The sequence below is a fragment of the Notamacropus eugenii genome, chromosome 6, assembly GCF_028372415.1.
Source record: "Notamacropus eugenii isolate mMacEug1 chromosome 6, mMacEug1.pri_v2, whole genome shotgun sequence".
Taxonomy (NCBI): Eukaryota; Metazoa; Chordata; class Mammalia; order Diprotodontia; family Macropodidae; genus Notamacropus; species Notamacropus eugenii.
In genome coordinates this window covers 37789059-37809303 of record NC_092877.1, presented here as the reverse complement: position 1 = coordinate 37809303, position 20245 = coordinate 37789059, and the positions used below count along the sequence as shown (strand labels likewise).

The window sequence follows — 20245 nt, the reverse complement described above, 5'->3', positions numbered from 1 at the left end:
TGGTCACACAATCTGTCTCATACACACAGTCACACAATCACACCCTCACAGATACACACATGGTCACACAATCTGTCTCACACAGTCACACAATCTCACTCACACACATACACACGTGGTCACCCTGTTACACAATCTGTCACATCCACAAACATACAGGCACACAATCACACCCTCACAGATACACACGTGGTCACACAATCTGTCTCATACACACAGTCACACAATCACACAGTCACACAATCACACCCACACAGATACACGTGTGGTCGCACGCACGCACGCACACAGGGTCGCCCACCACCCCACCACGTTCGGGCCTCCGCAGGAAGCCTCCCCCCTCCCTGCCTCCCTCTCGCCCCCACCCCCGGGCCGGAGGCCCCGCCCCCGCCCCGCCCCCTCATGAATATCCCGGCCCAGATGAGCACGGGCCCCGCCCCGCCCCGCCATTTGTCGCGGCTCGGGAGGCTACGCTCGCTGCCCGGGCGCTGAGGAGGGAGGCTGAGGAGCGCGAACCCGGACCCCGGCCCTCGGCCGGGCCCCCCCGCCGCTCTCGCCCCGGCGGCTCCGCGCCCGCGCCCTCCCCTCGGGAGCCCCCGGCTCCTGCCCCGAAGACCCGGCCGCGGCGCCCCCCGCCCAGCCCGGGCCGCCCCGCAGCCCTCTCGCCCGCCGCGGCCCGCGCTCGGCCCCGGAGGGGTGGGGAAGGGAGCGGGGCCTCCGCAGGGGCCGGCCCCGGCTGGGCCGGGCCGGGCCGGACGCCCCCATGGCCACGGCGGGCTGGCGGGACGGCTCCGGGCAGGAGAAGTACCGGCTCGTGGTGGTGGGAGGAGGCGGCGTCGGCAAGTCGGCGCTCACCATCCAGTTCATCCAGGTGACCGCGGCGCCGCGCAGGGACGGGGGAGGGGGCTGTGCGGGGGGAGGGGACTGCCGGGGGGGAGGGGGGCCGTCCGGGGGAGGGGACTGCCGGGGGGAGGGGGGACTGCCGGGGGGAGGGGAGAAGGGGGGAGGGGGCTGAGGCTGCCGGGGTGGGGGAGGGGGGCCGTCCGGGGGAGGGGACTGCTGGGGGGCGGGGGGGGACTGGTGAGGGGAGGGGGCTGAGGCTGCCGGGGTGGGGGAGGCTGCCCCGAGAGGGGGAGGGGGGCCGTCCGGGGGAGGGGACTGCTGGGGGGAGGGGGCTGAGGCTGCCGGGGTGGGGGAGGCTGCCCCGAGAGGGGGAGGGGGAGGGGGGCCGTCCGAGGGGGAGGGGGGCCGTCCGGGGGAGGGGACTGCCTGGGGGCGGGGGGACTGGCGGGGGGCGGGGGGAGGGGGCTGAGGCTGCCCGGGGGCGGGAGGGGGCTGTCCTGGGGGGAGGGGCTGAGACTGCCCCCGGAGGTGGGGGGAGGGCCCGGGGCCCGGAAAGTTGTGGGTGCCCGCCTCCCCACGCAGTCCCCCAGTGGTACCGCTTTCTCGCCCTGCTTTACGCCCCGTCAGGCCCCGGGAGCCAGACTCCTCTGGAATGTGGAAGGGAAGGGCGGAGATTTTAGTCCACCTTATCTCCAGAGCCAGAGCCGGCCGGGGGGGTTTCTTTCCGTGTCTCCCCCCGACTTGTTGGTTTCAGAGCTTTGGGATCCCGGCTCTCCGCTCCCCCATCTGTTTGAAGATTTGGGGACCCCCCAGGGTGGGAGGGAGGGTCCTCTTAACACTTTTCCGTCCGTTGGAGGTCGTGTTAGGAGGGGTCCAACCTTGGGAATGCCTCCTGCTGGTTTAAAGGACTTCTCCGTGGGTTTGACTTGTGGTAAGACAAAGAGATGAGATTGTTTTGTGCACTTTATGCGCGTGTTAAAACCATCCCTCGTTCGGGTGGGATTGTAAAGATAGGGAAAAATGGTGCCTGTGGAGAAATGGAAGTGGAGCTGGAGAAACCCTTTCCTTCCCCGCCGTCCTGCCCGGTGCAGCTTTGATTGGGATACACCGAGCCTGGTAACAGCGTGCAGACTGTCTTCACAAACTGTTACTGTTACTAGTATCTCCGACCCTGCGAGGGTTAGGTGACTCCCCCGGCCTCATTCAGCTAGTGAGTGTGGGGGGGGCTGAGCTGACACCCAGGCCGGAGCCGACTGCTAGCTAGTGTTCTGTACACCATACCACATTGCCTTGGGAAATTTTGGAAAGTTTGAAGGACCTTAGCAATCATTTGGAAGCTAAGGCTTAGTTGAATGAACAAAATAATCCCTCATTATACGTGGTAAAGCAGGGACTGATACAATTCTGACTCCAGATCCAGCGCTCTTTCTATTTGAACACCCTTCCTTTGTTTTAGACTTATCTGACTTGTGCATCAACTCTACCTTCTCATCCTAAAATATTTTCTTGTCAATTCAAGTACATTTATTACGGTCCTCCTTTGTGCAAGACTCTTTTTTGTGGGTCAGCCACCCTTGGGCAGTGTTCTTGCATCTGGGTGAGGAAGATCAGAGGTGAAATACTTTGTTTAAATATAGTTCAGCAGATAGTTTTTAAGTCCTAACTTAAAGGGAAAGCTTCGTGGAGGAGGCTACCTGAACTAGGCTGGAAAAGAGGAAAGGTTGTCTACAAGTGGAGCTTTGGAAGAAATTCATTACAGATGTGGAGAACAATTTTTAGGATGAAAAAAATTAATTTCTTAGAATTTGCAGCTAGCAACAAGAATCTGATCTTTTAAATTCAGGATTTTTTCAATTAAAAAAAATCAGGTACTAGTACTGACAAACTTTATAAATACTACTTCTGTCAATTCTTGAACCCTAAGAGATAAGTTAGGTGGCCATTTCATGCAGACACTTACCCATATTCATGTTTGGTTTGTTGGCATATCCTGAAAAGTATGGTAATAAGTATAATTGAAATGTTTGGTAGGAATTGGGTTTTATATTTTTCCAGTCCATTGTTCTAAACAGGATACTTAAATAGCCTGTCCTTCCATTTCTACTTAATGGGTATTAACAACTACAAATATCACTAACATGTGGAAGTTGACATAATCACCTGTCATGTTGATGTTATGAGTAATAATACTCTTTGCAATAGTGTGGGGAGCAACTAAACAACCTACAAGCTGGTTACTTCAGTTTAACAGATACTTGTTAAGTACCTGGGCTGGTGCTGTGGTACAGAAGATTAAAAAAAAAAAAACCTGGTCCTGGCAATCAAAAAGTTTGGGGAGGATAGCATACATTCTGAAATGTAAATAGAAATGTGTTTACCAAGTAATGCAAAATAATTTTTGGATGGAGCAAGCGTTAACCATCTCAGGGATCTTGAAATCTCTGGTGTAGGAGATGGCACCTGAGTAATGACTTTAAGGGAAGCAAGGTATTCTACCACCTGGAGATGGAGGCAGTGTATTCTAAACACTGGGAATCATTTGGAACAGGGCTTGAAGGGGGTCAGTGGAATGCTGTGTGGGGAACAGCTTGCAGGCCAACGTGATTGGAATGGAAAGTGTGTGATGGAGAATATTATTAAATAACACTGGAAAAATAGTTTCCAGACTGAAAATTTGTGTTTTATTCTAGAAGTCCTCATACAGTTTGAGTTGGGGGTGACATGGTCAGACTTCTGTTTTAGGAATGTTAGTGTTTAGTAATATCAGTAATTAAGGCTTGGGCTGCTAAAAATTATTGGGACCAGTAAGATGAGGAAAAGGACCGCTTATGTTATCCCACCATTGACTTATCCTTTGTGGGTGCACATGAGCTATTAAAAAGATATGAAGAGTGGAGTAAACTGTATGATTTGGCTATAAAACCTGGGATGCTGTCATGTAGATATTTCCCAAGGGCTTAGGGGTAACATTAGGAAACTGATAGCAAAGCACTTTTTATAGCGTTTTTTTTTCTCTAGGGAGTATGGTCTCATACCTAGAACAAAGGGGGAGGTGGGAGGTAGGAATTATGGATTCTTTTCATGGCTCCACTGCTGATAAATTGTCTTACTTAAAACCACAAATGATTAAAAATTTTGTTTGGCATCCAGCTGTTTGAATCCTAAATGACTGTAATGATTAGAAATTCTTTGGGTGAAGAATAACAAGAGAAACTTGTGAAAGAAAGGCACGGAGTAGTGGACACAACACTGGACATGAAATTAGGAGATCTCACTTCCAGCTTTACTTTTGACACTTCATATCCCTGTGATCTTAGGCAAGGAAATTTACTTTGTGTTTTCTTGTTATAAAGTGGAGATGATCATACTTGCACTAGCCACTTTACAGTGTGCTTGTCAGAAAAGCATTTTGTAAGAGTGAAAACACTATAAATGGGTGTTGTCATTTAAAATACAAGTGCCTTTTTGGAAATCTTATTAATAAACATCATTTTGTGAGCATTGACTGCCTAGTTTGTAGAGAACATTGAGCTAGGTGCTCATTGATGCAAAGGAGGTTGAGACATGATCCTTCCCTTGGAAATTTGCAATTTAGTTGAGGAAAAGATGCCATATTTAGTTAAAATGTGTAGAGAATAATTTTTAGTCACCAAATGTAGCATAATGTCTAGAGAACCTGGCAGGCCTGGGTCGAGTCCCATTTATGACACATATTCAGGAAGGTGAGAAAGAGCATTCCCATGCCTGCTATAGTAACATGAAAGTTGGGAAGAGGAAGGGGTAGGGGTGGGGGAAAGATAATTAGTTCTTCTATTGAATGTGTTGAATTTGAGATGACTATGCACATCCATTGAGGGGTAGGAGGGGCAGTTGATGTGGGACAGGAGAAAGATGCACTTGGATGAAATAATCTGTATAAGCATGATGATTAAACTCATGGCAGTGGTGAAATCACCAAATGAAAGTGCATGGAGGGGAAAAGAGAAGACAGAGCTTTGAGTGCTGCCCAGCATTAGTGGACATACCTTGAAGTGAAGATCCAGTATATGAGTCAGAAGAGTTGTTAGACAGGTGGGAGGAGAACCAGGACAGGGCAATGTCATAACCATCTAGAGAGAAAAGAGTATCTGGGAGGAGATGGGCATCTACAGTGTCAGGGGCTGCAGAGCTGTCACAAAGATTGGGGGCTGAGAAGAGCCCAGTAGACTTGGCCAGGAGGTTGTTGTTAACTTCAGAGAGAGCACTTCATTCTGAATAATGAGGTTAGAAGGCTCTTTAACAGAAAAGAGTAAGAGTACTGGAAGTGGAACCCCAAGTTATTGATGATATTGGGCAAGGTCATGGGTGATGTTTTAAGGATGGAGGAGACATAGATGGGTCTTGTTTGTTTGTTTGTTTTTGGCAGGAGGAGAAGATCCAGTCGATGGGGAAAAATGAAAGATTAGAGAGAGTGAAGGCAATCAGCTAGAGAAGACAAAAGAGAGGTGGGCCTGTAGAAGGCTTTGCATTGACAAGGAGAAAGGCTACATTATGGTTGATATCTTATATCACCTGATTAGCATCTCAACCTAGCTGGCCATATTTCACATCTTTTTCTTTCTATGATTTTTTTCTTATTTGGGACTTTAATAAGCATTTATTAAGTACCTACTGTGTACTCATAGGCTAGGGATGCCAAACACACACACACACACACACGATTTTATAAATATATATATATATGTGTATATAGATAAATAAACATATAGGGTAATTTCTGGAGCTGGAAAGCCTTAAGTATTGTGTATGTGTGTATGAGGGTGGTGGGGTCTAGTGAGGGGAGGTTAGAAATCTTGACGGGAGTTAGGGCTTTCAAGACAGGAGAAAGGAGCCATAATTACTGGCATAGGGAATAATGGGAACCAAGGTACAGAGAGGGAGGTGAATCTTTGTGTGCTGAAGGGGGTATGTGAAATAAGGCTGGAAAGATAGTTAGGGCTCCGATTCTGAGGGGCTTTAAATGCCAGAGGAGTTTGTGTTTTTTCTTAGAGCATTGAGAGCTACTGAAGCATCTCCAGGAGGAGATTGACATGGTCTAATCAGTGCTTTAGGACATAGGACCTACCAGGATTGTTGTGAAGATCAAATGAGAGGATATTTGTAAAGTGCTTGTAAATCTATACACAGTATATATTAGCTTATCATTGAATTTAAGTTTAATTTAAAAGTTTCTGGTCATATAATCAAAGAAGAATGTGTTTTTGATTGAGACTAAGATTTACAGATTCTCTCTTGTACAGTTCCTTTGGGATTCTGAAAGAAGCAACTCCTCATCCTTCCTCCGGTAGGGCCATTTTTACTTTTTTACTCTGCTGAGGCTTGTCAATCTCTGTAATGATTTTAGTATTTAAATTCCACTTCCTTGTAGCATGAAAATATGTTCAGGGTTGTCTTTCTTTGTCCTAGAAGACAATCATTAAACCAGGTTGAGTGGAGTTGATGTTCAGGTATAGACTGGACTATATGCCCTTTGAGCTGTGAATTAATTCCTTGCTATGCTTAATTTAGTGAATTAATTACATTTACCTTTTAGGAAAATTGCATTTGTGAGTTTTTGTATATTTGAGTTAGCATTGACCTTGTTGCCTCTCTTAGGGTTATTCTGTCCTGGAGGAGGACATCAGAACTTTACCTGAGTAAATAGTCAAACCTTCAGGAACCAGCTCTGGGGAAGGTGGCAGGATGAAGCACATCCACTTTTCTCATTGTTTCCAGGCCTCTTTCCAGGGGATCTCTTTGTAGATGGTCTGCTGCTTACTCTGTAGCCTGGATTCCAGTGCTGAGGTGGGTGTAGAAAGTGGGCTGGAATTCTTTTAAGTCCTAGCTCAGGTTCCACCTTGTCCATGCAGCCTTCCTAGATTCTCTCCCCCTCTTCACTCTCTGAAAATTAGGTGATTCAGATGCTGGTTTTGTATTCCCTATGCCAAGCATAAGCTTGGCACAAAGTAGACAGTGAAATATTGATTTTATTAATTATTAGGGAAGGAAAGATGTTGGTAAATGTAGGCCAAACCAACGTAAATTTTCCCAGCTTATTAAACTTTTTTCAGTCCTTTGAAAGGCTTTATAAGACCAATTTTAGCTTTGTATACTTTGTTTTTTAGCTAAAGGGTCTATGGGAAAAAGTTAGTGGTTCTTTCTATGAGAGTATTAAACCCCAGATCTAGGTCTGATGTTGCACAGATATCTGGAGTCCCAGCTTAGCTAGCTATGAGGCTGGTCTCTTGAGCTGGGAAGTTCTGAGCTGCAGTGAGTGAGTCAATGAAATGGTCACAATAAGTCCAGCATCAGTATAGCAATTCCCCCTTGGAGCAGGGGACAGCCAAATTGCCCAAGGAGGGATAAATTGGCCCATGTCAGAAAAACAGAATGCGTCAAAACTCCAGAGCCAGTAAGTAGTGGGCTTGGGCCGGTGAGCAGCCACTGCTAACCTGGGGGAGATAGGGAGACCCACGTTTTTAAAAACAAATAATCAAATAAAACTCAAAACAGCAGCCCTAGAATTTTTAAAAAACAATTTTGTGATATTTAACAACCACTGTTATGCTAACTTAGTAGCATAAAACTTGAGATGTGAAAAACTTCCTCAATAAAACTGGGAAGTTTGTACTTCCTTTGTTCAAGTGTTTCTTGCCTTATTGAAAATAAAAGCTTATCAAAGACATGTTTGTTTAGTTGTTTCTGTCAGTTCTGTGTGGGACTATGAAGTCTCTCAGTGTCTACTATGCAATGAGTGTATTGGTAGACTTTTCCTTTGTTCTGACCCCACATCTGGGACATCCCTGCATTTATCAGACTACTGGGATGTGGAGGCCTCTTCAGACCTGGGCTTCAGCCGAAGCCTAGATGTGTCAAGTTTAGGTGAAAGCCACCTTGGTCCATGGGAGAAGTGATTAAAACTCATTGGTATGAGAGGACTGAAGACCCTGCTATAATGAGTCTGATGAAACTAGAGATATTCAGCCTGAAGATTTAGGGGGAAGTTAATAGTATTCTTGCATTTAAAGGATTGTCAGGAGGAAGAGGGTATAGGCTTGTGTTGTTTAACCTCAGAGGATAGGACGTGGAACAGTTGGTTGACATTGCTAAGAAGCAAAGTTAGGTAGGCTCAATGTAACTAACAGTGAGGACCATCCAAAAATTGACTGGGCTGCTATGGTCTTTGTTGTCTGTTCAGGAGAGGCTAGATGACCCCTCGTTGGGGGGGGATATTGTAGGCGTCTTTAGTTGCGATTTGGATTAGATAGTTTTTGAAGGTCTTTGCCAATCTTATTGCCTTCTAATTCCATGTGTAAAACAGGGTACTTGCTCCCCAGTCTCTCTTGAGGGTCTTCTCGATTTTTGACACTTCACATTTCTGGGTAGTTCTTTAAAAAAGTATAAATAGACTACTTGTTTTCCTTGCTATGAGGCCAGTCACTTCATAGCTTTCATTTCATGAGGGGCCTTCACAGTACCTGGCTTAGTGTCTTTGCTCCATTTGGCAGGTGAAGCTCAGAGTAACCTTCCTTTCCTAAGTGTCGTGGCTCTTAATCCCTGGAGTTGCGGCTTTAGGCTAGCTCTACCATGTTTCTTCTTTTCCAGATAGATGATTCAAGGTTGCAGTTGTGGTTGGGGTTCCCAGTCTTCTGTGGCACTAACCTGCATTTCCTGCTTTGAATCTGAAATGGCTTGACCTCTGATAATGAGTTTGGGGTATCATTGAAAGCTTAATGTCTTTTAGACACAATGTTTCACAGAAGGTCCACAGCTATAGAAGCTTCCCCACCCTGCCTGTATTCCTTGTGATTCTTGGGAAGAAGCAGCACGGTATAGGGGTGAGTTGGCATCTTGGTTGCTACACATTTAGCCATGTGGTTTGGACTACCTCGCCTCCTCTCCTTGGGCCTCAGCATCCTCTTCTAGGCCTAAGTCACTTTTTGCATCCTTTCCAAAAAACTCATGACTTCTCAGAAACCTATCTTAACTCCGTAAGTCTTAAAATCTAGAACCAAAAGGGATTCCAGTAGGAAGGCAGTGGAGCCTAGGGGATCTGGAGGCAGAAGAGACATGAGTTTGAATCACTTAGCCTCTCTAGACTTAGGTTTTTTCTTCTTTTAGTAAAGTAAGAGATTTGCACCAGATGATCTTTAATGCCACTTCTAGTTCTAAATCCTTTGGTTCTGTCATGTAGTTCCCCAATTTGCCATATTGAGATCCTCTTTGTGAATGGATTCACCTTAGTTAGCTTTATCTACCTATTCAGTCTTACTTCTTATTCCCAGCTAGGTATTCTTTGATCTTGTTCCAGGAACAGGACATTCCCTTTCTTGACTCTGGACATTTTCACCATCTGTCCCCCATGTCTGGATTGCTCTCCTTCTTTACCTCTACCTTTTAGCATCCCTGACTTTTTCAGACTCTATCTAAAATCCCATCTTCTATGATTCCTTCCCCCTTTTAATTATTTCTTGTTTATCCTGTACTGTAAATAGCTGGTTTGCACATATTGCATGTTGTCTCTCCCGTTAGGCTGTGAGCTCCTTCAGGGCAAGGACTGCCCTCTTCCTTTTTTTTTTTTCCTTTTTGAATCCCCATTGTTTTAGCACAGTGCCTGGCCACATATTTGATTGACTTTATCTATTCTTCTTAGGGAATTAATTTAGATTCTGACACTAAACATGTTGTGTATTGTTAATTAATGATAGAATTTGGTGCTTTACAGGACATAAAGAAATGATTGAAAAGAAAGGTCTTAGGAGGAAGAAAGATAAATCTAATATTCCTTCTGGGTCAGCAACAGTTACTTAGAGGCTAAGGCAATTTTTGTGATTTCCTTTTAAAGAATCTCTGTAATTCTGAGAGGTTACATACTACAAATTAGTATCAGCAGTGATCTGCTGAATACATCATAGATTTACTTGAAGCTTGACGTTTTAGCAATTTGATCATGGTGTCTTAAGAGGTTTCATCTTCATTTAATTTGTCTTTGGAAGTTCTGACTTGGGAGATTAAATAGTTTGAGAATGTGGTCTTAAAGATTTATGAATCTGTACATTTTCTAGTGGATTTTCTCCCAGTGCCTTACATGATTACATGGTTACATGATATATAGTGTTGAGATTACAACATGTAGCAATTTGTGAAGTGAAAGGAAAGGAACAGTAAAACATTCAAGCCAGCCCTACAAAAGGAGGGTTTGTGATTTAAAAAAAAAAATTAATCATCCAATAAACATTAATAAATCCAATAATCATCCAATAAACAATAAACGAAAAATTAATCATCCAATAAACAAGCCTACTATGTGCTCAGTACTGCATTTAGTGGTAATATAAACTGTAGAAGAGAGCATGTAGAAAAGATACTCTTTTGTACTCTGACTTCTGAATTAAAGACAGAGCTGAAAGAGATTAATGGCATCTCTGAAGTGAGACATTTTTGCCTTAAAAAGCTTCTTCTCCCTCCACCTTCCTCCACCATTGGTGACCCTCTGACTCTGACATGAGAGGACTTAGAATGAGAAAAGGAAGTGGAGAGAATATGTGAGTTTAGGGAATCTCACAGATTCCAGAATAGACCGTTGAACTGTGACAAGAGGCTTCCCTCTTCGGGGGGCACTATATATGTTAGCCATTTTAAACAGACTAGATGCATAGGGTGACTAGGCTAACACTGGTTTCAAACTGTTTTATAAACAGGTGACTTTTATAAGTAGAATAGTTGTTCTATCTCTTGTTAAGCTCACAAATCCACTTTTTATTGAGTTGGAAGTTGGGAGTGGGGAGGATGGGTTGGTTGAATGTAGTAATTCACATTGAATCCTGCTTGGTTGTCCTCCTTCCCTCATAAGTGTGGTGTTTTTAAACAGCTGTGCTCACACTTCTAGGAGCTGTTGCTGCTGCTATGTTCAGGAAGTCTCATTTATAGTATTCAGTTGTGAGGCTCTGTCTGTAACTTCACTTTGCAGGCCTATAGAATTATTGAAGTGGGGATTTATATCCTTTCTTCCCCACAGTATGGCATATTTGACTTTGGTTCATGTTTCTGTTGTACGCAAGCAGATAGTTTCAGAAAGGAGTCCTGGTCAAATCAGTTAATAAAATAGTCTGACATGGGCAACTTTAGTTTGTGGTTTGAAATGAACGTACATGCTGCACAGCTGTTGTTCCAACAGCTTTTCTCCAGCTGTCATGCACTGGCCTGTCACAAAATACCCCACATTCCCTTTTTACTGAACCCTTGGTAACATTCTATACTTTATTACTCAAAGAAATGGAACACACCAATTAGGTTAATGACCTTTCTTCACTTCTGCCTATCAGCTGCCAACTTGAATTGACTTTCTGAGGCTGAATAGGTCAGTCTTTCAAATTCTAGTTCTGTGTGTTTCGTAATAGGATTTTGGTGAGATATTTGATGATGACTGTAGCTTTCTCTCTTAAAATATTAAGTATGAAATTGTTTAGATCAGAAAGACTTATTAGATATAGCAACTTTTAGATGTAAAAAAGACTCTATTTTACTCTTACATTTCCTCAACCTTTGCTTTTTGGAGGTTATCCTAGTTATCTCAGATACTCCTCCCCCATTCTATCTCCTTTCACTATCCCATCCCTATTTATAGGTTTTTTCAGTATTCTGCAAGGCCCAAAGTTTTCTCTGGCTAAATTAGTTTGAGAACACTATAGTATATAATCAGGCTTACATCTTTTTTATAGTTATACCATTTTTTTTTGCTTTGAATTAAAGTTAAAATTGTGATGTGTGAAATGATCACTGTAGAGCATGGTAAAGAGAAACTTCTAATTATGATGATGACTTTTGTGATTAATAGGAAATTAAATTTTACATTTTATGGTCTTATAGCACTTTACTTGTAATCAACAAGTATTAAGTGTTTACTATGTAAGCTAGTTGCTGGGGATACAAGTACAAAGAATGAAACAATTTCTACTCCCAATGAGATTAATAGCCTAATAGAGGATATGAGTACATAGAAAAAAATCTCTAAGTAAAAAATAGTCAGTAACTACACACACACACACACACACACACACGCACGCACGCACGCACTCAAAGTAGTTAGACACAGAGTAGTTTGGGAGGGAGGGAACTAGCATTTGGGGGATCAGGAAAAGTTTCATGCAGAAGATGGTATCTGAGCTCCTTTTTTTGGGGATGTTTTAAAATATTTATTGAAGCTTTTTGACTTGTTAAAAAAAATATATCATTTACCAGATATGTCTGTCTTCATACCCACCCCTTTTTGTAAGGGAAACACTTAAATGAAACTGTAACATTTTTGCCATATTCTTCCATATTCATAATCCCTCAGTTTTCTGCTGAAATAAAAAACAAAACAATATAGATTTCATTGGTCTTCTGGAATCAGTATTGGTTATTTTCTTTTAATCTGAATTTTTATTTCTTTTAATATTTTTTTCCATGCAATACATCCCTTGATTGTTTTTTTCCATTCTGCATAACTTCATACTAGTCTTCCCTAGTTTCTGTGAATTCTTCAATGTCGTTGTTTCTGCCACAAAAAATACTACTAGTAACATGGGGCTTTCCTCTCTAGATCTTTGACCTCATTTTGTTATATGCCTGGTAGTAGATCACTGGCTGGATCAAAGGGTTTGAATAGTATAGTGATTTTCCTTGAAAATTTCTAAATTGTTGTAATGGTTGGACCAGTGCAAAGTTCTGCCACTGCTATGTTAGTATTCCTGTCTTCTCATAGCTCATTGAACATTACTGGTTTGAGAATTATCATAGTTACCAATTTAATGTGAGGTAAAGCCAATATTGTTATGATTTTCATTTCTTATGTCAGTGATTTCCTGTAATTTTTTGTTAATTACATTTCCTATTTCTGAAGATCATTTGTTCATATCTTTTGACCACTTAGTTATCAGGAATTTCTTGGTCTTATATTTTTGTATCAGTTCTCTATAGCAGATTTTATTCTCAGTTACTTGATTAAACTATTTTCCCCAGTCTAGTTTCTCATGTTTTTGTTTGTGCAAATGCTTTTTAATTTTAAGTAATTCAGTTGGTTTATTTTGTATGACTACCTCAATCCTTTAGTTTAGAATTCTTCTAGTTATAATTGAAAGGGATCTCCTTCCATTCTTGTGATCTCACCCCACTGTGTGTGTGTTATTTTTAAAAAATGTTATTTTTATATTTAGGCTGAATATCCAATTAGAACTTATTGTGGAAATGTGTAAGTGCTGATCTAAACATTTTCTACTAGACACATGTCTAGTTTTCTTAGTAGTTTTTGTCAAATAAGGAGAGTCATAGTTTTAACAGAAGGTACTGAATGGATGACTAAGCATCAACTTCAAAAGTTAGTAATAGAGTTGTGTTAAGAGATACATAAGGTGGAATTGGAGCAGTCATTCTGTGTGGAAAGAAGTAGAGCTGTGACCTTGGAGGAAAATGTTTGAGGCAGCAGTAGACATATATTAGAATAGTTAAAGTATTCAGAGAAAGGTTTGTTCTGATATTGGGAGTTTGGGCTTAAAAATGAAATAGTTTTGGAAAAATTATATTGCTTGATATCCAGTTTCAAGTAGCCTGTTTTCCATGTCAAGCCTACTGTTCTTAATATAAGGTTAGTACAACCACATAGATTGTAGTAAGCTACAATATGAGATCTTGGTTTGTGGCATGGGAGAAGTCTTCAGCCTTGGTATGTTTGAGTTGTATGTTTCTGAAAGCTTGTGGGAAACTTCATCAAGTTTTCCAAAGTGTCATGAAGTTCATTGAACAACATCTCAAACTCCTCATATTTTGGGTGTTCCTTTTTAGAATGAAAGCCAGAAGCAATGCTCATGCATTGTAGTTTCATCTGGTCTTCAGTCATTGTACTGATTTTGACGTTTCCTGTTTTGCTTGCAGCTAGGTAGCATAGTAGATAGAAAGCTGGGCCTAGAGTCAGGAAGACTCCTCTCTTCTTGAGTTCAAACTTGGCCTCAAACACTTACTAGCTATGTGATCCTTGGCACATAGTTTGCCTCAGTTTCCTCATCTGTAAAATGAACTGGAGAAGGAAATGGCAAACCGCTTCAGTATCTTTGCCAAGAAAACCCCAAAAGGGGTCACAAAGAGTCGGACATGACTGAAAAATGACTAAACAACAATTTTGTTTCAATAGCAACCATATATTATTGAGGATCTTCCATTTCAATAATAAATTGTGCCAATCTTCAGCGTTGTCCTTAATTTTTCTCATGCTGATAGATTAGACAATTCTTTTATAAGTAACCATGCAAAGTTCTTCATGGCCATGACATTAGCTCCCAATAACAAACAGGGTGCAGGCTGGAAGAACTCTTCTAACCCTTGAGCTGCTTTTTTAAAGAAAGAGAAGGTATGCCTTGATTTTGAATTGAGGAGGGAGTGCATTCCAGCTTGGAGGAGAGCTAGTGAGGAGGCAGGGTGATGAGGGATGGAGTATTGTATTTGAGGAACTGTAAGGAGGATAGTGTAGCCTGGTCGAAGAATGAGTGGAGGGAGAGCGCTGACCCTTGAAGCTGGAAAGATAGCTGAACAGAGGAGTTTTTAGGTTAGGAAGCAGTTGGGAGCTAGCCATTGGAGTTCACTGAGTTAGGGGAATCACATGGTCAGATTTTCACTTAAGGAAAAGTCCTTTGGGTACAGTGTGTATAGAATAGACTAGGGCAGGGAGACACTTGCAACAAGAGTATCAGTTAGAAATGCTATTACAGTAATCTAGGCAAGATAATAAGGGCCCGAATTAAGGTTGTAACTGTATCAAGGTGGACAGAAGTGATCTGTTATGTGAGAGGTGCTGGGAAGTAAGAAACTAGTGTAATCTGAGTTATGAATCTGAAACACTGGAAAGATGCCAGTGCCTTCTTCAGAAATAGTGAAGTTTGAAAGAGAGAACAGACTTTAGGGGGCAAGATAATGAGTTCTGTTCCAGACATGTTTTTAAGATGTCTCCAGAACATCCAGTTTCTTAGTGATCAGTAGCCAGTTGGTGATCCGGGAGAAACTGGGACTGAATGTATGAACCTGGGAGTCATCTGTATAGAAGTTATAGTTAAAGCATGTGGAGCTGATGAGGTCACCAAGGGAGAGAAAAAAAGGAAGAAGGAAAAAGGGTTCAGAATAGAATCTTGAGGACTACTTCTAATTAGGGGCCATGATGTGGCTGATGAGTCAGCAGAGGGGACTGAAAAGGAGTGGTCTATAATAGTGTCATGAAAACCCAGAGAGGAATATTAGTAATAGATAGCATCTATATACACTTTAAAATTGTGCAAAATGCTTTACATGTTATCTCATTTGATCATTACTGCAACCTTGTGAGGTAGATGCTATTAATTATCCCATTTTACTGATGAAGAAATCAAAGCAAACAGCTTAAAATGCCCAAGATCATGCTGCTAGTAAGATGGGTCAGGAATGATTAGAATTTAGAAAAGATTTGATAAGTAAGGCATCATTCATGACTTTAGAGAACAGTACTTTAAATTGAGTGGTGGGGTTGAAAATGAGATTACAAAGGATAGAGGAATGAGTAAAAAATTCCCAAAGTGAAATGATTATCCAGGGTTATATATAGATAATAGACTTGATTAGCTATCAGTTATCAAGTTTTTTGGGTCCTTGTCTACTGTTCGTACTTTCATGCTTCTCAGCACGTAGCTGATCATTGTTAATTTCAGTTTACTTCTTGTTTTCATTGTGAATATGGGTTGAGGTTCAGTTCTTGGGGAGGTATTATTATATATTAAGAGGCTAGATTTAGTCAGAAGACCTGGTTTTGAAACCTGGCTTCTTCTTGCTTGTGAGTGTGTGTGTGTGTGTGTGTGTGTGTGTGTGTGTGTGTATTCTTTCTTACCTCTTAATTTTATTTGTTTAGATATCCCTTCATGTTCATCTCACACCTATACCCTCTGTCTAAATATACTCCTAATTGCCATGATAATGAGAAAAATAAGTTGAAAGTATTATCATCTCTTATGCTTCTTGTCTTGTATTTGAAAGTCAAGTTTTCTATTAAGTTCTGGTCTTTTCATTGAGAATGCTTGAAAGTCTTCTATTTCATTGAATGTCAGTTTTTCCCCCTGAAGGATTATACTTAGTTTTGCTGGATAGGTGATTCTTGGTTGTAAATTCTCACATCTTTGCTCTCTGGAATATCATATTCCAAACCTTTAGAAGCTGCTAAATTTTGTGTTATTCTGACTGTGACTCCATGATATTGAATTATTTCTTTCTGGCTGCTTGCAATATTTTCTTCTTGACCTGGGAGCTCTGGAATTTGGGTATAATATTCCTGGGAGTTTTCATTTTGGCATCTCAGGAAATGATTGGTGGATTCTTTCAATTTCTCATTTACCCTCAGGTTCTAGACTCTCAGGGCAGTTTTCCTTGATAATTTCTTGGAAGATGTTATCTAGGCTCTTTTTTTTGATCATGGCTTTTGGATAGTCCAATAATTTTAAAATTGTCTCTCCTGGATCTATTTTCCAGGTTAGTTGTTTTTCCAGTGAGATATTTCACATTGTCTTCTGTTTTTTTTATTTTCATTCTTTCAGTTTTGTTTTATGATTTCTTGATTTTTCATGAAATCATTAGCTTCCATTTGCTCCATTCTGATTTTTAAGGAATTATTTTCTTCAGTGAGCTTTAGTACCTCCTTTTTCATTTGGCCAGTTCTACTTTTCAAGGCATTCTTCTCCTCATTGGTGTTCTTTTACCACACTGTGGCTGTTTCTGTGAACAGTGCTTTCCTGCTTTTCCTCACTTCACTCAGCATCAGTTCATATAAGTCTTTCCAGGATTTTCTGAAGTCAGCTTGTTCGTTATTTCTTATAGCACAATAGTATTCCATTACATTCATATACCACAACTTGTTCAACTATTCCCCATTTGATGGGCATGTCCTCAATTTCCTGTTCTTGGCTACCACAGAAAGAGCTGCTATAAATATTTTTGTACATATGGGTCCTTTTCCCATTTTTATAATTTCTTTGGGATACAACCCCAGAAGTGGTATTGCTGGGTGGTCTAGTCTATGTTTTAAGGTGTTATTTTCATCAGTATTTTTTTGTGTCTCCTTCACCAAGCTATTGGCCTTTTTTCATGATTTTCTTGCATCACTTTCATTTCTCTTCCCAATTTCTCCTCTACCTTTTTTACTTGATTTTCAAAATCCTTTTTGAGCTCTTCCATGGCCTGTGACCAACTCATATTTTTCTTGAAGGTTATTGATATAGGAGCTTTTGAAAAACTTTGTTATCTTCTGCTGAGTGTATGTTTTGATCTTCCCTGTCACCATAGTAACTTTATATTGTCAGAACTTTTTTCTGTTTGCTCATTTTTTCCAGTCTATTTCTTGACTTTTAACTCTTTGCTTAAGTGGGACTCTGCCTCCAGCATCCCAAGCTTCAGCGCTTTTTGTGCAGCTGATTTCAGAGATACTTCTAGGGACCTGTAAGTTTTTAGTTCTTCTAAGGGCTCTGGTCTGTGAGTGACCCCAAGCACTCTTTAATGCCCTGGGACTGCCATCAAGGACTACAATTCGGTCCGAAGTATGGGCAAAGCAACAGATTCCTGCCTCAGTGCTAGCAAAAAGGCTCCTGTAATCTTCTGGCCAGTTGTTCGACCTCCTTACCATCTGTGGGCTGCAAACTCCAGAAGCAGCTGCTGCCGTTGCTGCTTGAGTCCCTCCCAAGGCCTGCTCCTAGTTTCCTGGGGCTAAGTCTGTGCTGGTGTGGCCTGTATTGGACTACACTCCACTCTTACTCGAGGGACAAGCTTTTCTTGCTGACCCTTCTAAATTGTCTTTAGCCTGTGCTCTGAGAGGTCTGGAAACTTCCACTTCTGCCAGTGATTCATTCTCCAAAGGCCTGCTCCTGCTTTTTGGGGTTTGGTTGGGGCAGAGCTGTGCTGGCTCAGCTTGCAGTCCTCTCACCCTGGTGTAACAGACCTTACCTGCCTACATTCTAAGTTGTCTTTGGCAGGAAAATTATTTCTCCCTGTCCTTTTGTGGGTTCTGCTGCTCCAGGTGTTATTTTATGGCATTATGTTTTGGGGAGAGCTCAAATGAGTTAATATCTTTTTTCTGCCATCGTGGCTCTACCCCATAGTTATATATTTAGGAATTTTTTTTTAAACTGCCAGAGCTATAAAACCTGTCATAAGATCTGAAGAAAACAATCAAACCATCTTTTCTAACCTCTTAGCAGTTTATAAGATACATGTAAAATTCCATTTTGGAGTTGTATTAGATTTCTATAGAGGTTGGTCGATGATAATTAAAAATTGATTCTTTTTTAAAAAAGTAACATAATGGATTCTTAAATAATAATGTAACTTTGTAATCACTGAATAAAACTTATTTTTAGTTTTACAAGTCTGACTTAAGAAACTAAAAAACTGAGATCTTGACCTTTATTAAACTTTTGTAAAGGTATAATAGATTGACTAGTGAATTTGGGTCAGACCCTGCATATACAACTTGATATCTATGTGACCTTTTGTACAAGCTTCTCCCGATTTCCTGGTCCAGACTGTGATACCTCCCTAATTTACCGAACTTCTTGGACTGCAGTTTGTGGAAAAGGAGGGATTTGAACACTAGAGTAAATTTTGTTTATGCTGTGATTTTCCATGTTACTTTTATTTTCACATAGAGTTTAATTACTTCATTATTTGAGGATTTGATTTTTCTCCTCAAAATTTTGCTGTCTCTAGTGGTAGTTTGTGTACTTTTTAATGCCTGAAAAGAACATTGCCATGCTACTACTACTTTTAAGTTGTTTGAGCAGGAATAGACCACACCTATTTCCATCCTACAATAAAAGAAATTGTTTAATTTATTTATTAAATTGTGCAAAGAAATTTTTAACCTTATGAATTGTCAGTGCCTGCTGGGCATAATACACAGAGGTCTTGTGATAACTGTGTTTACTTTCACAAGGGAAATGATCTTCTCATGAAGTTATCAGTTCTTCTCAAGCTAGAAGAATGAGGTTATGTTCCTCTTCCTTCTTGGGAATACTCAGTCATTCCAGTATCAGGGAGTAAGCTTTCTTATTCCAAAGAACAGCATTTCAGTTAATTAACAAACATTTATTAAGTGCCTCCCATCTCCAGCACTGGGTGGGGTGTTAAGGTTACAGTAACAGAAGTGAAAGTTCTTGCCCTTGATTGGCTCACAGTCTAGTGAAAGGGGGATGGGAATGGGGAGAGAACAGGACCATATATAGTTATCTTATAAGATGCTCTGAAGGAAGGAAGGGGAGTCACTAGCAGCTGGGGAGTTAGTTTTCATGTAGGAAGAAGAGAGCCTTGGGGGAAATTAGTGATAGACTCTTAGAGGTGACAGTAAGGAGGGCAGGTATTCCAGGAATGGGAACTGACTGGTACAAAGGCACAGAGGCTAGAGATGGGAGACTCTCTGCGATTAACAGAATGTCAGGAAAAATATCTAATAAGGCTGCAAATGTAGGTTGGAACCAAGTTGTGAAGGGACTTAAAGCCCAAACAGAGGTGTTTATATTTAACGCTAGAGGTGCCTGTTTGACCATGGAGCGCTTTGAAGCCTCTCACATGTTGTTGGAGCCCACAAATGCTTTGCAAGGGGAGACTGGGAGATAGTGAGGGCCTTGGTGATCAATTGGTACTAACCCCCTCATTCTATAGGTGAAGCCCAGAGAGGTTAAGTGATTTAAGGAGGCAGTATGGCACGGTAAAAATAACAGTGAATCTGGAATCAGGAGAGACTTGGGTTTCCAACTTGTGTTTATTCTCTCAGATAGTTTCCTCATGTGTGTGTTTGTCCTTTGTTGCTGAAGAAGACCATGCCACATCAGAGAAATAAAGACATGACTTGCACTTGACTCTTTTGAGTGAGGGAGGGTTGTGCAGGTCACCAGCCTCACTTCTCCTCCAGAGCCATCTGAATCCAGTGACTAGATATTCATCAGGATGATTGGAGATGACCCAGGATGAGACAATTGGGGTTAAGTGACTTGCCCAAGGTCACACAGTTAGTGAGTGTCAAGTGTCTGAGGTAAAATTTGAACTCAGGTCCTCCTGACTCCTGCACTGGTGTTCTATTGTTTGCATCACCTAGCTGCCCCTTCCTCATCTGTGATATGGTGATGAATGTAGGGTCTTAGGGTTTTCATGAGACTCAAATGAAATGTAATGAACATAAAATGTTGTGCAGATCTTAAAGCTCTGTATAAATCTTGGCTATTATTATTATTGTTGATGTTCCTTATTTCTTAGCTAATAATGTCCTGAACCTAAACTGTCTGCTGACCTTCAGTCTTGCATTGCCAACTGTCTTTCAGACATCTTGAACTGGATGTCCGGGAGACTCAGT

The 20245-nt window shown here is 41.6% G+C and overlaps 1 protein-coding gene and 1 pseudogene across 1 annotated transcript in view; one reads left to right on the top strand and one right to left on the bottom strand.

Annotated features, from left to right (window-relative positions):
- Positions 1-470: 470 nt before the first annotated feature.
- Positions 471-20245, top strand: part of RRAS2 (RAS related 2) — an 81207-nt gene continuing 61432 nt past the window's right edge. The window contains exon 1 of the mRNA XM_072619538.1: positions 471-871. Coding sequence (XP_072475639.1) covers positions 764-871 — 108 coding nt within the window. The 5' untranslated portion in view covers positions 471-763. The remainder of the gene's footprint in view (positions 872-20245) is intronic.
- On the bottom strand, positions 13215-14986 carry LOC140510721 (cyclin-dependent kinase 2-interacting protein-like; annotated as a pseudogene).